Source organism: Muntiacus reevesi, chromosome 3, assembly GCF_963930625.1.
Source record: "Muntiacus reevesi chromosome 3, mMunRee1.1, whole genome shotgun sequence".
NCBI classification, from domain to species: Eukaryota; Metazoa; Chordata; class Mammalia; order Artiodactyla; family Cervidae; genus Muntiacus; species Muntiacus reevesi.
The window spans coordinates 90,691,497-90,708,039 of record NC_089251.1 but is presented as its reverse complement, the minus strand read 5'-3'; the positions used below and the strand labels follow the sequence as shown (position 1 = coordinate 90,708,039).

The window sequence follows — 16,543 nt, the reverse complement described above, 5'->3', positions numbered from 1 at the left end:
AGCTGTTCTCTACTCTGCTACAAAGTGATCTTCCTGAAACACAAATCTTACCTATATTTCTTTGTTTAAAAACATTTCAATGACTTCCAGGGATAAAGCTTCCAAATCCGTGACATAGAACAGAGAGCCTTGAAGTCTGTAATCAACCCATACTGGCTCCAGGTTCCTTGAAAATGCCATACTCTCTTATCTACAGTACCTTTCCATGTGCCTTTCCCTCAGCTGGAAAGTTTCTTTTCCCTTTAACTAGTCAATTGTGATCTGTCTTCAGATCTCAGCTTGTTGTAACTTCCTCAGGGAAGCCTTCCCCAACTTCACTGACAGAATAGATTCCCTGACAAAACAGATTCCCTGACAAAACAGATTCCCTTACTAAATGCTTCCAAAGCACGTTAGGACATACGATTTTTACTTTTTTTTCTTGGACCAACTGAATTTTGTCTGCCTTCCTCTTTAAAGTGCATACACTAGAAAAAAAAAAAAAAACAAGAACAGAAGAACAATCTTCCGTTCATCAAGATTCCACAGCATAAACCATAATGTGTGGCTCATGATGAATGCTCAATACATGCTCAATGAACGGAGTACCGACGGGAATATTTACCAAGCAAAACAACTATTATTCTTTAATGATAATAGCCTACAGCAACAATGTCCAGTAGAACTTTCTGTAATGATGAAATTATTCTACATCTGCACTGTCCAATTACACAGCCACTAATCAAGCATGGCTACCGAGCACTTTGAAAAGTGGTTGGTACAACAGAGGCACTGAATTATTAATTTTATTTGATCTTAACAAATTAAGATGTAAAAAGCCAAACACTGCTATGACTACTGTTATTAAACAGCACAGGTTGAACTGGAGGAATCAACCTGCCTGACTTCAGGCTCTACTACAAAGCCACAGTCATCAAGACAGTATGGTACTGGCACAAAGACAGAAATATAGACCAATGGAACAGAATAGAAAGCCCAGAGATAAATCCACATACCTATGGACACCTTATCTTTGACAAAGAAGGCAAGGATATACAATGGAAAAAAGACAACCTCTTTAACAAGTGGTGCTAGGAAAACTGGTCAATCACTTGTAAAAGAATGAAACTAGAACACACTCTAACACCATACACAATAATAAACTCAAAATGGATTAAATGTAAGACCAGAAACTATAAAACTCTTAGAGGAGAACATAGGCAAAACACTCTCCAACATAAATCACAGCAAGATCCTCTATGACCCACCTCCCAGAATATTGGAAATGAAAACAAAAATAAACAAATGGGACCTAATGAAACTTAAAAGCTTTTGTACAACAAAGGAAACTATAAGCAAGGTGAAAAGACAGCCTTCAGAATGGGAGAAAATAATAGCAAATGAAGAAACAGACAAAGGATTAATCTCAAAAATATACAAGCAACTCCTGAAGCTCAATTCCAGAAAAATAAATGACCCAATCAAAAAATGGGCCAAAGATCTAAACAGACATTTCTCCAAAGAAGACATACAGATGGCTAACAAACACATGAAAAGATGCTCAGCATCACTCATTATCAGAAAAATGCAAATCAAAACCTCAATGAGGTACCATTACACGCCAATCAGAATGGCTGCTATCCAAAAGTCTACAAGCAATAAATGCTGGAGAGGGTGTGGAGAAAAGGGAACCCTCTTACACTGTTGGTGGGAATACAAACTAGTACAGCCACTATGGAGAACAGTGTGGAGATTCCTTAAAAAACTGGAAATAGAACTGCCATATGACCCAGCAATCTCACTCCTGGGCATACACACCAAGGAAACCAGATGTGAAAGAGACACGTGCACCCCAATGTTCATCGCAGCACTGTTTATAATAGCCAGGACATGGAAGCAACCTAGATGCCCATCAGCAGATGAAGGGATAAGAAAGTTGTGGTACATATACACAATGGAATATTACTCAGCCATTAAAAAGAATTCATTTGAATCTGTTCTAATGAGATGGATGAAACTGGAGCCCATTATACAGAGTGAAGTAAGCCAGAAAGATAAAGACCAATACAGTATACTAACGCATATATATGGAATTTTAAAAGATGGTAACGATAACCCTATATGCAATACAGAAAAAGAGACAGAGATGTACAGAACAGACTTTGGGACTCTGTGGGAGAAGGGGAGGGTGGGATGTTCTGAGAGAATAGCATTGAAACAAGTATACTATCAAGGGTGAAACAGACCACCAGCCCAGGTTGGATGCATGAGATAATTGCTCAGGGCTGGTGCACTAGGAAGACCCAGAGGGATGGGATGGAGAGGGAGGCAGGAGGGGGTATCAGGATGGGGAACACATGTAAATCCATGGCTGATTCATGTCAATGTATGGCAAAAACCACTACAATACTGTAAAGTAATTAGCCTCCAACTAATAAAAATAAATGGAAAAAATAAATAAATAGCACAGGTCTATATAGTCTTTTCTCTGTCTTTTCAATTGTTGCATCTTGTTTCACTCTACCCAACGGACACCTTATCTAAGGAGCAAGCAGTCTTGAACAATAAACCCTAGACTTCTTTTTGTTCCCACAATGTTCCTCTCACAGAATAGAAACTTAATGTCTGATGACTAGATATCTGAATTATATACTTTTCCTTTCTCCCTGAAAAATAATCAATTAAATGCAGTTATTTTCAAAATGACCTTCAGGAGCCAGACATAAAATCAGCTCTTTCTAGTTTCCAGACTGTTGTGAGCTGCAGCATAACAAGCCTCCTGCATTTCTAAGCCCCTCCTACCTGCTGGGGACCCCTTTAAGGCTACAAAGAAGCTGAAGAAGCACAATTGACCAGAATTCTCTAGAGATTACTATTCAGGTAGGTACTGAATGGGGAAACAATGAAAACAGTGACAAACTTTACTTTCTTGGGTTTCAAAATCACTGCAGATGGTGACTGCAGCCATGAAATCAAAAGACGCTTGCTCCTTGGAAGAAAAGCTATGACCAACCTAGTCAGCATAGTAAAAGGCAGAGACATCACTTTGACGAAAAAAGATCCATCTGGTCAAACTTATGGTTTTTCCAGCAGTCATGTAGGGATGTGAGAGGTGGGCTATAAAGAAAGCTGAGCGCCGAAGGATTGATGCTTTTGAACTGTGGTGTTGAAGAAGAGCCCCTTGGACTGCAAGGAAATCAAACCAGTCCATCCTAAAGGAAATCAGTCCTGAATATTCATTGGAAGGACTGATGCTGAAGCTCCAACACCTTGGCCATCTGACGCGAAGTACTGACTCCTTAGAAAAGACCCTGATGCTGGGCAAGACTGAATGCAGGAGGAGAAGGGGACGACAAGAGGATGAGATGGTTGGATGGCACCACTGACTCAATGGACATGAGTCTGAGCAAGCTCCAGGAGTTGCTAATGGACAGGGAAGCGTGCAGTAGTCCATGGGGTCGCCAAGAGTCGGACACGACTGAGCGATTAAACTAACAGTCGTACAGAATCCACCCTGCTCCCTCAAGCGGAGTCCCTCCCTTCAGGCCGATAATCTCCTGTCTCCCCAACAAGAGAGTCCCTGGGCAACCATTCTCTCCTTTCCTACACCGCTCTTTTCCTACCCCTCGGGATAAGCCCCACCTCCTCCCAACAGCGTTTCTTAAACCACGATACTGACTCCTCTGAACATCTGGTGTAATTCAAAAAGCCCGGGGACTGGGACGGGGTAACAAGAGAGATCTTTGTCTCAAAGGACGGGAGACTTGGAGTACTCGGCAAGAGTCGGGGCCCAGGAAGCGACAAGGCCCCTAAAAGCCTTTAAAAGCAGATGTGCTATTGTCAGGCACCGTGACGGGCGGCAAGCAGGAGGCAGACGGCAGGGAAGAGGCAAAGCGCTCCAGGACCACCCGTTACCCTGCCCGCCGGCGGCCCATACCTCTCCCCGGCCCAGCTCACCTTCCCGGGGCTGGTCAGCTCGCTCTCCGAATAGCGGTGCCTCGGGAGAGACGCCTGAGGCAAAGTGGCGCCGGGGTGCGCTTGCAGCCAGGCTTTGGCCTCCTCGTCGTCCTCGTCGTCCGTACTCTCCCGACGCTGGCTCTCGTAGTTAAAATCCGCCTCCGGCTCCCGTCTCTCCTCTTCCTCCATCTCCTCCACCATCACCACTTCGTCCTCGTCCAAGTTCTCCGCCTCCGCCTCTTCCTCCTCCTCCTCCTCGAGCTCTCCGGGCCAAGGTAGGTCCTCAGGCTCCATATTGGCGTCTCGCTGTAGGAGGTGGAGGAGGAGGAGGAGGGGGGGGAGAAGGGAGGGAGGGGAAAAGAGACGACTGGCGGTTTGGGCTGCGCGCAGGCGCAGAGACCGCCGACGCCTGGCGCCGGGCCGGGTGTTGGGCGGGCAGGGCGGGGCAGGGAGTGAGCGCGCGTTGCTAAGGACGCCGCGAAGGGGCCGGCGGGAAGGCGCGCGGCGCTGAGCTGCGGGCTGGCTAAGCCGACGCCTAGCCCCCGTCACGGGCTGGGGTCTTGCTCACAGTACTGTAAGCTCACAATAAACCCAGACAGGGCTCCTGTCGGAATAGGGAAGAATCTAGTCCTCGACTGGGCCGGGCCAAAACTGAATTTTCCCCTGCCCCGAGGGGCAATCAGACTCTGGGACAAGCCTATTCAAACCTGCAAATTATAAATTTTTCAAAGTTTTCAATGTATGACAGGCTGTGTTATGAGCACTTGAACCCAACAGTGGAAAAGTGTCAGAGGCAGTAGAGGGGTTAAGTAAGAACTGGACTCTGGTATCAGAAAGATGGGAGCTTGAATCCTAAGATGGCCGCTAACAGCAGTGAGACTAACCCTCTCTGAAATGAGGGTAATAGGCCCTTGCATAGGATGGTTGTGATAATTAAGGGAGATAACATGTGAAGGGGTAGTGGTAGGTATTATTCGTTGACTACTGAATAGTAACATTAAATGCTTACAGATTTGTGAGACAAGTGTTATAACCATTTTGTATTTGAAGAATCTAAGGCTGAGAATAACTTGGCCAAAGTCTCTTACCTTATGCCATCGCAGGTCTTCTCTAAGTCTAGTTATTGCCTTTGCCCAGACCTACAGCTAATAAAGAATAAAGTAGAAATATTTATACTGATAATACATATGTTTGGGGGTTAGTCAATGATTTTTAAATGCTTTAAAAACAAAGATTTCCCTATCCCTTAAGAACGCCTATAAAATGAACCGCAAATTAAAGAATCTTGAGATCCCTTGTTATTATCTAAGGAGACAGACACAATTAAAGTGAAGTCCAGCAAAAATTCTTCACGGTATTGTAACAGGAGGGAAAGGGGCAGGGCACAGCCGACAGTGGTGGCATAATTTAGGGGCTTTGCCAAGAATGAAGGTCCTATCTGCCAATGACACAATCCTGGGGAAACTATAAAGATAGAATATGGAGGCCCAAACCCTCAGGACTCCTTGGAAAACCTTTAAATGAACTTTGAGTACATATAATTACAATTCTTCTTATGGTGGGTTTGGACTTTTCCTTGCTGGAGAGCTATGGCTGTAATGATAGGGAAAAAATTGCTTTATTTTATATTTTGACTTGAGAAATCTCAATGTACCTCTCCAGTAACAGGATCACACATTTCATTGAATCTGTTATTAAGTAATTCTGTAAAGCTTTACCATTTACCTAGAAACCCCACTGTCCTTATCATCCACAAATGTCAGGAAAAATAAAGAGAATTAGTGGAATTATAAAACCAATTATTAAATATCTCAGAAATCTTCAAACTTCCAAGGCCCAAAGAAGAACTATTTACCTTGATAGCAGTAACATGAACCTCTCTAGGATATATGCATCTCCTTCTGAATTAACGATAGGCTGCCTCCTGTATTTAGGAACTACTTTCAATACTAAATTCTACCTTGATACAATCTGATATGACGACTTGCTCCAGGGGCCCACATAATAATTCCTGCTTTATCAACTATAGGTAGAATCTGCATTTCCAAAGCATCCACCTAAGTAACTTTTGCATGACCTGAAACCTGGAAATTTGATCTTTCTGAAAAAATATCAGAAAAAAACTTCCCTTGAACCTCAATGGAAAAGACCTTATTAGATACTGCTAACAAGTGGACCATCAGTGAAATTCCAAGGCATTGATCTTGGGTCCATGTTTCCCAGTCAAAAATATAAACATCATTTTTTCCTGACTACAGGATGTCCATTCCATTAGAAGACCTCAAACTGAAGATTCTTGGGAATTCTCCAGAATCTGCTGATTATAGAAGTGGACAGTTTGTGCCCATGACAACAAAACAAGATTAATTTTCTGATTCTTCAGCATCCTTCACCCTACCACTAATCTTGCCTATTATTGTACTTTGACAACTAACAAAATGATTTCTCAATATGATATACCTTATCTGCATCTTTTTACTTTTGAGTCCCTGTACTTTTCTACTGCTTAAGAAAAGCAATACTTGTGGTATATATTTCTCAAACCATAGCTATGCTCTTAATTAAATTGGCTGTTGACAAAATTCAGTAGCTGTACTTTTAAACACTTCATAGTGTAGATTTTCTTCTATATGCCCCTTCTGGTTCTTAAGCTTTTCTTATGTAATTAATCCCAAACTTCAATCTTGTAAAAATTAGACCTTGATCCACATCTCAACAAAATGTTTCTCTGAGGGTGAAGGTCGTTCAGTCATGTCCAGCTCTTTGCGACCGCATGTACTGTAACCTGTTGGGCTTCTCTGAGGGTATTACAACCTTATTAGAAAAATCTAGCTCTTCAGGAATGGCAACTAATATTGGGGCTATCCTTGCTCCAATAGTTTGTTCTCTTCAGAAATACTGCAGCCCACTTTGCAGAAACCTATTTTACTTAACCAAAAAATCTGCCCATCTTGAGGGACAAACTACTGGCTTGCTCCTGATATACTTAATACTTATACTCCCAGTATAGTCTGTACCCCCACTACAGTACTGCTTCTTACATGAACAGTAGGCTTATACACCCCTACTAACTTACCCTGTGTATTGAATCTAATTGTTAGAGGTTTTCAGGTGCTTAAAATTACCAGTCCTCCAGTGGCTCATATTTCCCTGAGAAAGATACCCAGAAACCAAGCAAATGAGGCACGCAGAGACTCACAGACTTCTTGGGAGAACTCCCAGGAGGGAAAGCTGCCTTTCTCTGTGTATTTCCTCAGTGAATGAAATTCCCACAGCAAAATTAATACAACTGAAAAATATGCTGCAAACATTTTCTCTGACTTTGTTATTCAGACTTAGTGACTGAAAAGTCATGTCTGACTCTTTGCAACCACATGAACTGCAACATGCCAGGCTTCCCTGTTCTTTACTATCTCCCGGAGTTTGTTCAAACTCATATCTGTTGAGTCAGTGATGCCATCCAACCATCTCATCCTCTGTTGCCCCCTTCTCTTCCTTCCCTCAATCTTTCCCAGCATCAGGGTCTCTTCCAGTGAATCAGCTCTTCACATCAGGTAGCCAAAGTATTAGAGCTTCAGCTTCAGCATCAGTCCTTTTAATGAATATTCAGGACTGATTTCCTTTAGGATTGACTAGTTTGATCTCCTTGCAGTCCAAGGGACTCAAGAGTCTTCTCCAGAACCATAGTTCAAAAGCATCAATTCTTTGGCGCTCAGCCTTCTTTATGGTCCAACTCTCACATCCATACATGACTACTGGAAAAACCACCGCTTTGACTAGATGAACATTTTTTCATCAAAGTGATGTGTCTGCCTTTTACTATACTGTCTAGGTTGGTCATAGCTTTTCTTCTAAGGAGCAAGCTGTCATTAATTTCATAGCTGTAGTCACTGTCCACAGTGATTTTGGAGCCCAAGAAAATGAAAATCTATCACTGTTTACATTGTTTCCCCATCTATTTGCCATGAAGTGATGGGACCAGATGCCATGATCTTAGTTTTTGAATGTTGAGTTTTAAGCAAGACAACTTTTTTATTCTCCTCTTTAACCTTCATCAAGAAGCTCTTTAGTTTCCTCTTCACTTTGTGCCATAAGGGTGGTATCTGAGGTTACTGATATTTCTCTGGACAACCTTGATTCCAGTTTGTGATTCATCCAGCCCGGCATTTCCCATGACTTTAGCAGACATTATAAATGACCAAACTTCTACTTTAGAAGCTCAACCAATTAAATTTGGATACATTAGCCAGAGTTTTTATGGACAGTCATATAGGCCTTCATTTCCTCATAGCTAGCCACAGGGGAGTTTATGTTCAACAATACTTATTCCTGCATCAGTATCCTTCAGGGTAGTAGAACATGGCTAAAAGATAAAACCTAAAACAGAGTCAGCTGAATTATTCTGGGCTTTGTTTTCATTGCAAGGGTTTTATAATCTGGGCCTCTGACTTCCAGACTTACAACAAATGTGAATAAGCACTTTGTTTCTGGTAACTGCTTTTTTTTGCACTTGTTCACTGTGTCCTGTCCAGAGTACTAATGTTACTACATAGTCATTGTCATAGCCTGTGATTCAATAACTTATCCTACAACAGGAGTATGGGGAGAGATTAACCCTTGTCCAGCTACAGCCCATTTTTGACTCAGCAGAATCTCAGCAACAGTAAAAAAAAGAAATCTGAATATAATGTATTAACATCCATGGGCTAACTTTTCCTCTGACTCAGATTGTTGGGAAGGGGCACTAAGAAAGCAAACCTCTGGGTCAGGAAACTGGTCTGACACTAATCACTGAGCCTCAGTGCTGTTAGGAGCTGGCCTGTCAGTTGAAGCTATGCCATGATACTTTCCTATTGAGCATAATCAATTTCTTAGAACACCAGCATCACACAAGGTCACTCTATGACTGTGATGAGGTGAGACAAAAAACAAGACCACTTGTCTAAGCACAGACGGAAACACTGTTACCATGCAAGCCGTAAACCTACTAAACCTCTGTCTTTTCCAAATAATTTGGGCGACAATTATAGCTCTAGCCTCACTCCATTCTTCTAGATAAGATTCATTAATGTACTCAGTCATAGAATTATTCCCTTGTCCTAACATCGTCTGATTCAGAGTAAAGCCCTGCTTCTCTGAACCTTCCTCAAAATCACTTGATACAAGCCCAAATTCTGTAGATCCTTACATCTTCTTACTGAGGTACTCTTTAAATTCACATGATGTGTGTTCTCCCTTGGTGCAGCAAATAATAAATCCAACTTTGTTTTAACTATAGGTGTGTTTCCAGGGATCACTGGCTGGAGAGCACTGAAATATTAAACTAAAGAAACTATGTAAGTTCCATGCTGATTTTTTTTTTTTTTCTGATTTTAAACTTATGAGTGGGGAGCATTCCCAGTTGCTAGAATTCTGGTTTCTGCTCTGAAGCAGAAATCTCTCGATCAAAGATTGAGTGCTTTGTAGTTTGGAGGCACTGTGCTAGAAAGTAGGAATGCCATCTCCTGTTATCAATCCTTCTATGGCTAAGCAAGCACCCCTGTTGATGTTTCCTTCTAGCAGTAGTAATAGCTGGTGTTAAAGGTGGTGCTGCCATAAGAAGACACGGCAAGAGCTGAGAATGCTTTTTCCCTGAAAGCACAGAGAAACCTGGCCCCTACCATGGTAAGATTAAAACCCAAGCCTCATCATTCAGATTCTTCCTATTCCCTACGTTCTCCATACTACTTCCCAGCTGTTATCTCTTTAGGGAATTCAACTTTTGCCCAAATAAAAATTCAGAGCTTCCTGTTTCTCTGGGAAAGAAGAAACTAGATAAGAATGCAGTCAATGCAAAAGCAGAGGGCGTTAGTCACAAAAAGAGAGTGACGATCCTATTCACACTGTGCCTCCTAAGTCCTAGTTTCATCTCCCACCATAGCCACCTTAGACAGATATCTGAGGTCTTACAGAAGAGAGAGAGTACAGAGAAGTTTGGAGACATCAGAAACCACATACACGTGGCTTCCCTGGTGTCCAGTGGTTGAGAGTCCACCTGCCAATGCGGGGCATTCAGGTTCCATCTCTGGTCTGGGTGGGGGGGGATTACATACCAAGAGGCAACTAAGCCTGTGTCGCATAACTACTGAAGCCCATGCACCTGGAGCCTGTGCTCCCCAAGAGAAGCCACGACCATGAGGAGCCTGCTCACCACCATTGGAGAATCTGGAGAGTAGCCCCTGCTTGCCACAACAAGAGAAAGCCTGTGAGCAGCAACAAAGACTCAGTGCAGCCAAAAATAAATAAATATTTTTTAAAAAACAAAAGAAACCATAGACACACACACTTTTATCAGCCATAATACATTGTAGTGACTCCAGTTCTGGTTGAGAGTACTGTGCAAATATTGTTTATAGATTAATTACATAGATACATAGTAAGTTTACCTTACATACTGCCTGAGATTGTGGCAAAAGGTCTTAGCTAAAAATGTTAAGTGTAAATTAGATACTGATAATGTACTAAAAAAAAAAAAGTCATTATTATCTGTGATAGCCATCTATTGAGGCAGGGTTCCAAAGAATGGAAAAAGACAGGTGGAGACCTATGGGGAAGGTGAGACCTACTCATACACCTTGAACAGAGGGGCTGATAGCTGAGACTGACAACTAATGTTCCTGCCTAACACTTCCTATAGCTGGACTACACAAATGAATGCATAAAACATTGGAGTTTGCCAATTATAAATGGTGTGGATTCCTACAACACATGTCTAATGTGCCCACAAGATTCAGAGTCTGCTTAGACTAGACCTGCCCACTCATAGGTCATGCCCACTCCTTCATCTAGGAGCCAGGAAGCAGTGGAACAGGGTTAAGGGCATCATGACCCCTCTTCCCCTCCCATATTCATTGTTGTTGCCTCACACTCCTCCACCTCCTTTCTTCTTCTCCTTTTCTGGATAAACAGAGGTGAAAAAAGCAAAAAATTGTCTACTAGAGAGGAAAGAAATCTTAATTGGGTTTTTGAAGTTCAAATGTAGAGCAAAAGACAGAATTCAGTAAAAAATGAAAAACATTGGATTCATTAAAACCACAAAACACTCGATCACATGCAAACTATACAACAAGGTCTTTGCATTTGCTATCCCCCCAGATATCCCCTTTTGCAGACTCTTTTACTTTATTAAAGTAAAAGACCTCAGACATCAGAGGTCTTTTTTGATCCTCTAAAATGGCATCTGTATCCCCACCTCCTCCTTCATTCTCTTAACTTATCACTCTGCTTTATTTCCCTTTTTATTAATATATCAGTCATTAGCTAACACTGTATATGTTTGTCTGTTTTCTGTTTCTACCCACTAGAATATAAACTTCATGAAAACAGAGACCCTATATTTTTCACAACCTTAACACTTGGAATTATGCCTGCTACATAGTTGCCCTTAATATTTGTCCAGTGAGTGAATAAATGAATGCTACTTTGGTGATCCTCTCACAAAAGGAATTTAAAAGGAGCAAGACACATTCTCACCTATTATACTATAAATATTTGGAAAATCGGATATGAGGGTTTCCAGACTTTGGTGGTGAGGTCCAGAAATGCTCAAGGCAGCTTTTATGCCCACTGAAGACCACAGGGCCTGTCAGGCAATAGCAGAAACAATTATAGTGTCTAGTGGGGGAGTTAGTGTTCTAGAGATGAACAACCTAGGAGAAACTACAGCCATGCCCAGAGAAGGCAGTGTAACCGTGGGAGAGGCTCACCCTTGCTGGTGGCAGCAATGCCCTGCACCCATCACATGACAGCTAGCTGGACTTCTTGGGAAAGTCATGAATGACAGACTGACAACTTCCAGGAAAATCTGGAAGCAGGGCTGATACTCGTCTGATGTGTACAGGTACAGCTATATTGGTTGTTAGAATATTGAGATATTTCCATGTTTATTGGTAATTAGCCAGGGCTTCAAGCACCCTTATCATCTCCATTCCCATTACCTTCTGCTACCCCAGACCTACCTTCCTAGGATGGAAAAACTAAAGGATTAATGCCTATTATATCTTCTATATAAGCTTCTGGTTTGATTGGCTTATGCCCTCACCATTCCAGTTGTTGAAATACTTTTAATATCACCACCACCTGAGGACAAAGGGGAGATGAGGGAATATTTGAAGAAGGAACAGAACCGAATTGGGAGATTACCATTAACTTGGACTTACCTGGAGCCAGAGGCTGGTGAAGTTTTAGTTTGTAAAACTATCATGAATCTCCAGCTTGCCAGAGCTGTGCTAAATGAAATCCATGAAGAGTCTCCAATGACCATTGAGAACAGAACATTTGAAGCTTGTAGGCCAGTATGGCAGTGACAGGAGTCATTAAACTGAGCCTACTGCCTGTGAAAGATGAAACTCAGGGGGCCACTTCAAATTGCAGGGTCAGCTGACTTTCTCCCATCAAAGGATTCATTTTTCAAACCTTATCACACTGGTGGCTCTGGATCAGCCCCAAGTCTCTGATGGCATTTACTCCACAAATAGTTATTGACCAAGTACTAAATGCCGATCACTTTGCCAGATATCAGAGTAACAGAGACTGAATGACACTTTCTCTGCCTTCAGAGGAGTTACAATCAATAGGGCCACTTAGCCAGACTTGCCCCTTTGAAATCAATGTCCAGGCTTGCTTGTATTTCACTTTCAAAATATCCCTGGACTCAATCATGGGATATTTTTCATGAAACCAGTAATAAAATTATGAATTGAGGAAAACTTCAGTAATTCTTGTAAGAGAGTTAACCATAACATACTGTACTTAAATTTTAAGAGGTTAGGTTTTGGGTTCTGTGATTTTTACCACAATTTTTTTTTCAAGTCACTTTAATTGCTATTGCTATCTATAGTGTTTGAACCAAGACAGGGACTGGTCAGTATAGCAGAGTTCTCATTGACTCCTTCTGCTGTGATTGTATATAGTGGCTTACTTTCTCCAAAGATGACTCATCAAGAATGTATAAAGTTAACGTGTAAGTGAGAAAGTAATTACTGGTAGATCTATTAGCTGGTGGCAAGCTAGCCCAGTGTCTACATCTGAGATGTTTAAGCCTGTCCAGCAGCTTTCACATTCCAAGTGGACAGTCTGAAAGACAAACCTGAGACTGAGATTTTTAGAGAATAAACTGAAGTCATCCTTCAACTACAGTATCCTTTAAACAAATGGTTGCATCTTTGAGTTGTAAAAATATGTCCCTATATCTTTTCACCCATTATCCTTAGAAATAAAAGCATCTGATGATGTGATGAAAACCCTGGTAAAAAAAAAAGGAGATCCCCTAAGGAAGTTACAACAGTTCTTTAGATGATAATTGAAAGAACACAGTGGTGTAGAAAAGGAGAGGAGAAAACAGATGCAAAAGCTACATAAGGAACAACATCAATAGTATCTAGTGACTGGATGTGGGGAAGAGAGATGGAAAGGAAACAGTAAAGCTAAATCCCAGATTTTGGTTTGGGTAACTGAGTTGATAATAAAAATAGGAAGATGCATCATTTCTCGGCCTTTTGGGTAACATCAAGTGTAGAAGTAGGAAGATGCAGGCCTGAAGGGGAAAATCATGTGTTCAATTATGAGCATATTGAGTTTTTTTAGTTGCCTGAGAGAAGGAAGGATGTTCAGTTAGCAGTTCTAGGACTCAAGAAAGAGGAAGGTGTGTGCTACTGTCAAGGAGTGTATATATGTTAAAGGAAGTCATAACTCAAGCACATGTGCCAATATACACATCCCCAAAAGAAGAAAAAGAGAATACAGACTAAGAAGGAACTGCCAGGGAGATAGGAAGAAAATAGAAAAAGACCAATACCATGGAAAATGGGACATCAAAGAGTTTTAAGACTGGAGAAACCAACAGGATCAAATGAAGCAGAAAGATAAAATAAGGACTGAAAAGTGTCTATTGAAATTGGCATTAAGACATTTATTGGTAACTTGCATAAGAAATTATTTTGATGGGATGGTGAGAGGAAACTCCAGATCCAGCAGTTGAGAAATGATTGGGGGTGAGGAAGGTGAAATATTGAATATAGAAAGGAGGAATCTGGCCATGAAAGGAAAGGAAATTGATGAGGTAGTAGCTAGGTCAGGAAAAGAAATATGGGAGTTTGGAGTTTTTTAATATGAGAGAGTATATTGGTATGCTGAGAAAACTGACCCAAAGGAAAGAAAGACATTGAAAATAGCAAGTTGCCCAAAGTATGCTCCTTCCAGTGGAGGTCGGAAGCTCTCAGAGGTGAGTGGAAATACCAATCCTTCTTCTTTATTGACCAAAGCAAATCACATGGGCCCATCCACTTCATATTTCTCCCATGGAGGTTGATGGAGGAGAACTACTAGATATTTATTGAATGATAAACCTAATATATGATACCATCCCTTTTCTAAACCTGTCTTTCAGCTTTCCCACTGGTTCTAAGAACCCTACACAATCTCTCTAGGAGGTTCCTTTTCTGCTGCAGCTAGCTAGAGCCAGCTGCTTTTGCCTGAAACCAAAAACCCTCACTAACTGACCCACAGGAGGAAATCTAAGCCAAATGGGGGAGAAGGTGGCCTCCCAGGATGCAGCTGTCAGACTTAGAGAAGAAGCTCTTGAAGACTGAGTGCACATGATGGTGAGATGGCGTGAAGGGGTGAGTGGAGAAAGAGGAAGTTTTGACTGGAGACCAAGTTATTGGTGTTTCAAAAGTCCAGGGTGTGGCCACAGGCGTTGAAAAGACTTCAGGTGTGGTATAATAGTGCGTTCCTAAAACAGTCCTAAAACGGGTCTCTTTATGTGCTCATTAAAACCTCCTAGGATGGGGACAGAAGCAGAATTAGAGAGGAGACTGACCAGATACCACATTCTCCCTGCTCACCACCCAGATGAGTGACAAGGAGGGCAATATGAACATCCAAGGGACATGGGGGAAGGGAAATCTAAGGTTTTTTGAGTGCCAGGCACTATGATGAGTATTTTACAATCATTGCCTCCTTTAATCTTCACAATTTGGCAAAGTAGTTTACAGATGAGGAAACTAAAGTCAATAAGTTAAACAATTTGCCCAATATAACCGAGTCAGTAAGAGAGGGTGAAGTATGGCTCCAAGTCCAGTCTGACTATACAGTCTATGCCCCTTCCTGTTTAACCTTATGATATAGAAGCTTCCAGTGGGCCAGGAGAAGCAGGCACACCCCAACTCCTAGCTAAGTTGTAAGTAGAACATGGGTCAACCTTCCCTGCAGAGGTGACAAAGACAGATATGTCCACAGAAGCAAACTGGGTACCAGTTAAGGATAGAATGAGGTGAGGAGCTATGGGGGCAAGGGAAGATTTTCAACAACTGTGGGACAGGTTTGGAAGAAGGAGGTCAGCAGGAAGAAAAGCTAAGAAGATTTGCAGAAATATGCAGAGGAATGCCCTGCAGCAAGAGGAAATGGGAGGAGCTGTTCTTCATAGATATTGCTGAAAGTGAAGAAATTTAGAGGTGTAGAACTAGTTTCCATCAAAGACCATTCTCTACAGGGGAACAAGGGTGGTCTAGTCAAGTCTTTAAGCATTTCATGTCTCTATTCAAATCCCACAAGGGTTTCAACTTCACTCAGAATAAAATTCAAAGTCCTAACCAAGGCCTAAAAGAGCCTACAAGAGCTGGCTCCCACCTGGATATCTCCAGATCGAAACGTCTGCCCATCGTTTTTGCTTACACCACTCCAGTCACACTGGCCTCCTCACTGTTGCACAGTACGCAAAGTCCACACCCGCCTCAGGGCCCTTGCACCCGCTATTCCCACTGCTGGAACACACAACCACAAGTCTCTGCTCATTTTATCAGAGAGGCCTTCTGTAGTAACCCAATCCACCCACACCTTACCCATGCTTTATTTTTCTTCTTAGGGCTTATCACCACCCAAAATCTGTTTGTTGATGTCTTATTTATTCCCACCCCAACTCACTGCTGCCGGTAGGATGCAAGCTCCATGAGAGAAGGAATTTTGTCTGTTTTGCATTGTTGAATGAAATAAATGGAGACTGAATTGAGGTGGCTGGTCAAAAGTTTCTGACTAGAACTTCAGAATAAGTTTGGTTTGACCGAAGTTGATAAAGATGTCTGGCTACTAGGGAACCTTTCATTTTCTCTCCCAGCTGGCTCCTGGGGGTATTAGGTGAGCAGAAAGTGGAGTGGATCTCAGGTGCTTGAGTGGGTGGAGGGAAAGATGATCCCAAACTGTAGTTGACTCCTGGTGGCAAACTCTCCCTTAGGATGAGTCATTTCCATTGATGGCCAACTTAATCCACTGATAGCTTCATTTTCATAATCAGTTAAGCAAATTTTAAAAGTTTATATGTGGCATATAGAGAGAGAAATTTTGTTTTATACATGATACATGTGTCTCCCTGTGAATATATGTATATATATATATGTAATAATAATTTTAGTATATGATAAATCAATGAGGACAACATAGACTATGCGAAAAGTTTCTATTCCTAATTTTAAGTACAAAATTACCATCTCAACCCACTGATCTGCTTGAGGGTTGTTACCATCCTCCTGGATCACATCTAGATGCTACTATCAGCATTTAAATGCATAACAGT

General features: G+C 41.8%; 1 protein-coding gene across 10 annotated transcripts in view; it reads right to left on the bottom strand.

The window, feature by feature from the left end:
* Positions 1 to 4,237, bottom strand: part of ALMS1 (ALMS1 centrosome and basal body associated protein) — a 190,531-nt gene extending 186,294 nt beyond the window's left edge. For all 10 annotated transcript variants that reach the window (XM_065929545.1, XM_065929549.1, XM_065929550.1 and 7 more), the window contains exon 1: positions 3,937 to 4,237. In XM_065929545.1, the coding sequence (XP_065785617.1) occupies positions 3,937 to 4,230 (294 nt within the window). In that variant the 5' untranslated portion in view covers positions 4,231 to 4,237. The remainder of the gene's footprint in view (positions 1 to 3,936) is intronic.
* Positions 4,238 to 16,543: the final 12,306 nt, after the last annotated feature.